This window comes from Tuber melanosporum (genome assembly GCF_000151645.1).
Source record: "Tuber melanosporum whole genome shotgun sequence assembly, scaffold_269, strain Mel28".
Lineage (NCBI taxonomy): Eukaryota > Fungi > Ascomycota > Pezizomycetes > Pezizales > Tuberaceae > Tuber > Tuber melanosporum.
In genome coordinates, this window is record NW_003298940.1 from 38,403 (window position 1) to 41,092 (window position 2,690).

Sequence of the window (2,690 nt, forward strand, 5' to 3'; positions counted from 1 at the left end):
CTAGGATGCATTGGTTATCGATTCCAAGAAACTCAATAATTTTATCGCTAAAGGAAAAGTTGGTTCGAACTAAAGTAATCAAGATGAAACATAAAACACCAAGGTGACCCCCAGGAAACTAGACGATCCCCTATGTATCACTTCCACCCATAAAAATAATAAATACTTACATCCACAAAACACAACAGAGCCACGTTTTAAGCTTTAACATCCACACTCCCCTCAGTGCTGGCGCAACTCCTGGCCACCTCGGCCTTCTTCTCTTTCTTGGTGAACCTAAATCCCATAATCATCATCAAGGCAGCCGAAATGATCCCGACCGCAGCGAGCGCGCAGAGCGCACCAACACCACCCGCAAGCTCTGGCTTCATGCTCGGGCGCCCCGTTGGTTGGATGTCGATGTGCATGGACCTGGCCTGACATATATCCTCTTGTGAATCGCAGACTTTACACCATTGGTCCAAGTTGTCAATGGCTATCTTATCCATAGATCCAGCGAATTCAGTATAGGGCATGAGTGCATTCTGCCCTCCTTGGCCAAAGAGTGGGTATTCCGTAAGGGGTGATTCCGGGCGAGTTCCGTTGCGGAAGAGGAAGCGGATGTACATACTCGAGTCGGATGGGTGGGAGACGAGCTCAAAGACCATGGTAGAAGCATATTCCGGTAGCCCATAGAATGAGGAACTGGCAGACGGGAGGGAGGCCAAAGAGAAGAAGGAGAGGAAGGTGTCGTAGGACCCAAAGAGCACGGAGAGCTTGGGGGCGCTGCTTGGGGTGGTTACGGAAGGGCTTAGCTGTGTGAGGATTGCCTTGGCGAGGGTCGATCCACTAATAGAGATCGGGTTTGGAATCGCGGCAGTGATGTTTGCGTTCAATGCCCATTCAGTGGAGTCTGCAAGGTATTTGAGTTTGGCCAAGTCCTCGCTGGAAACACGTTTTGCAATGGTAGAGTTGTAGATCCTGCCAACGTTCAGGTAGTCGAAGATGGTGAAGGCACTTTTGTAGTTGACTTTGCTCTGTGGGATCACCCCCTCGAGCAGATCCGCGAAGGATTCATAAAACGGCTTTGTAGAGACGGACAGGTCCTTGAACTGCTGCGAAGCATAGAAATTTTCGAAGCTTTGATCGTGGGCCGGGCAGCCGTCGTCACCCTTTAGCCAGATTGCGTCGGGGGAATTACTGCTAACCGAGTGCAGGACGGGGTACTGTTGGCCGTTGGCGGGGGTGCTGACTGATGTTCCGTCCGCGAGGGTCTCCATGACGTTTTGTGGGGGGTAGAGTCCTTGCAAGAAGACCTGGGTGGACTGGACAAGTAGTTGCTGCGCGATCGATTCTCGTTAGCTTATCATGTAATTTCTCACCAAGCGTCATGGGAAAAATAGGCAGTACCTGATCCGGAGAAGAAGCAAACACTTCCTTCTCGACATACTTCCTCCCACTGATTCCCTTGATGAAGTGGGTGGAATTGGAATCTAGGTACCGAGCACGGTAGAATTCTCCCGAAGCATAGACCTGGTTTTTTCCCAATGCCGTCAATCTGGTCGTCCCGAGAATTTTAGGCGTCCGGTCTCCGTGTCGAGAGAATATAACGACACTACGAACCGTCTCCCCCTCGGTCGCCCTTTGGCGAAGAATTGAGTTCATGTTTGATGCGTTGGTTAGAAAAGGAAGACGGAGCAAACGGATCCAAAAGCTGAGGCTGAGATAGTATCTCACAAACAGACGAAAAGGGCTGACGCACAAATAAGGCCGGGGAGAGGAGAGGAGGAGGAGTTCGGGGTAGTGTCTTTATATAATTTGCACGATAGACTACGGAAGCGCACACCCCAAACCAAAGCCACAATCACTACACGGAATAAAGCACAGCACAGTGCTCGGGTACGGTTGGTTGGGGTCGCTCGTTCTATGATATCAGGGTGCTAATGGATGGAGGCTGCCAGTTACATCACGCGAGGACACGAGTGGGGAAAGAAGGAAGGCAAAAGAGAAGGCCAATGACCGGGGGGGGGGGTGGAACCCCGCAATGCTGTGCCGGTAGGCAGCCTCTGCTCCCAATTGGAATATTGTGTGTATTACATGACAAATAGTTGGTACTCGTCGGGCTTATCTTGGGGATTCTGGGTCGAATTGTGAGCTTGGTGGGGTAAGGTCTAGCGTCCCGAGGCGATGACCCTTGGAATTCTCCCACGTGTAACTTATCGCGCGCTGAGGCACGATGAGGAGCAGGATCGCCATGTTGGAAAGGCGGGCTCAATTGATGTGTGCAGACCCTCGGTTCTTTCCATGCTAAATTTTACTGAGTAGGGGTTTTCTTTTCAAGGTAGGCGTTCTAATTTCTCGTCGCTTTTCGGTATCAATTGAGTCTGGGAACTCGCATTAGTTTACTTGGTGAACTGGCCATAGCTAGTGTTATCTCCATGTTTCCAGCACCGATAATATATCAGTGCCAGGGGAGAGATGTCTTCGTGCAGCACGGGGATTATTTTGCGGGCTGACCTAAACTAACCCTTCAATAACTTTATCCTCGGTGTGATATCACACCTGCATGATACCTGTGTCCGGGTGAGCCGGGGTAGCTCGAGGTACTTGCAAGGAGTGCAATTTATAGGTGCAAGTTATAGCGGATGTTACAGATATCAAAGGCTCTCGAAATCAATCAACAAAAGCTCAAAGTTGTATGAATTTGGGCC

General features: G+C 50.3%; 1 protein-coding gene; it reads right to left on the reverse strand.

The window, feature by feature from the left end:
- GSTUM_00001272001 (uncharacterized protein) lies at positions 1-1,798 on the reverse strand. XM_002838637.2 has 2 exons: positions 1,390-1,798; positions 1-1,319 (listed from the first exon to the last, which is right to left on the reverse strand). Exons 1-2 carry the CDS (start codon positions 1,642-1,644, stop codon positions 198-200), a joined length of 1,377 nt encoding a protein of 458 aa, XP_002838683.1. The 5' UTR covers positions 1,645-1,798; the 3' UTR covers positions 1-197.
- Between the last annotated feature and the right edge of the window lie 892 nt (positions 1,799-2,690).

Bases quoted from the DNA above. Each gene is read 5' to 3' on its own strand.
- GSTUM_00001272001 (XM_002838637.2), bottom strand. From the start codon at position 1,644: ATGAACTCAATTCTTCGCCAAAGGGCGACCGAGGGGGAGACGGTTCGT. The intron at 1,320-1,389 runs GTACTGCCTATT...TCGATCGCGCAG, and splicing joins TTGCTTCTTCTCCGGATCAG to CAACTACTTGTCCAGTCCAC.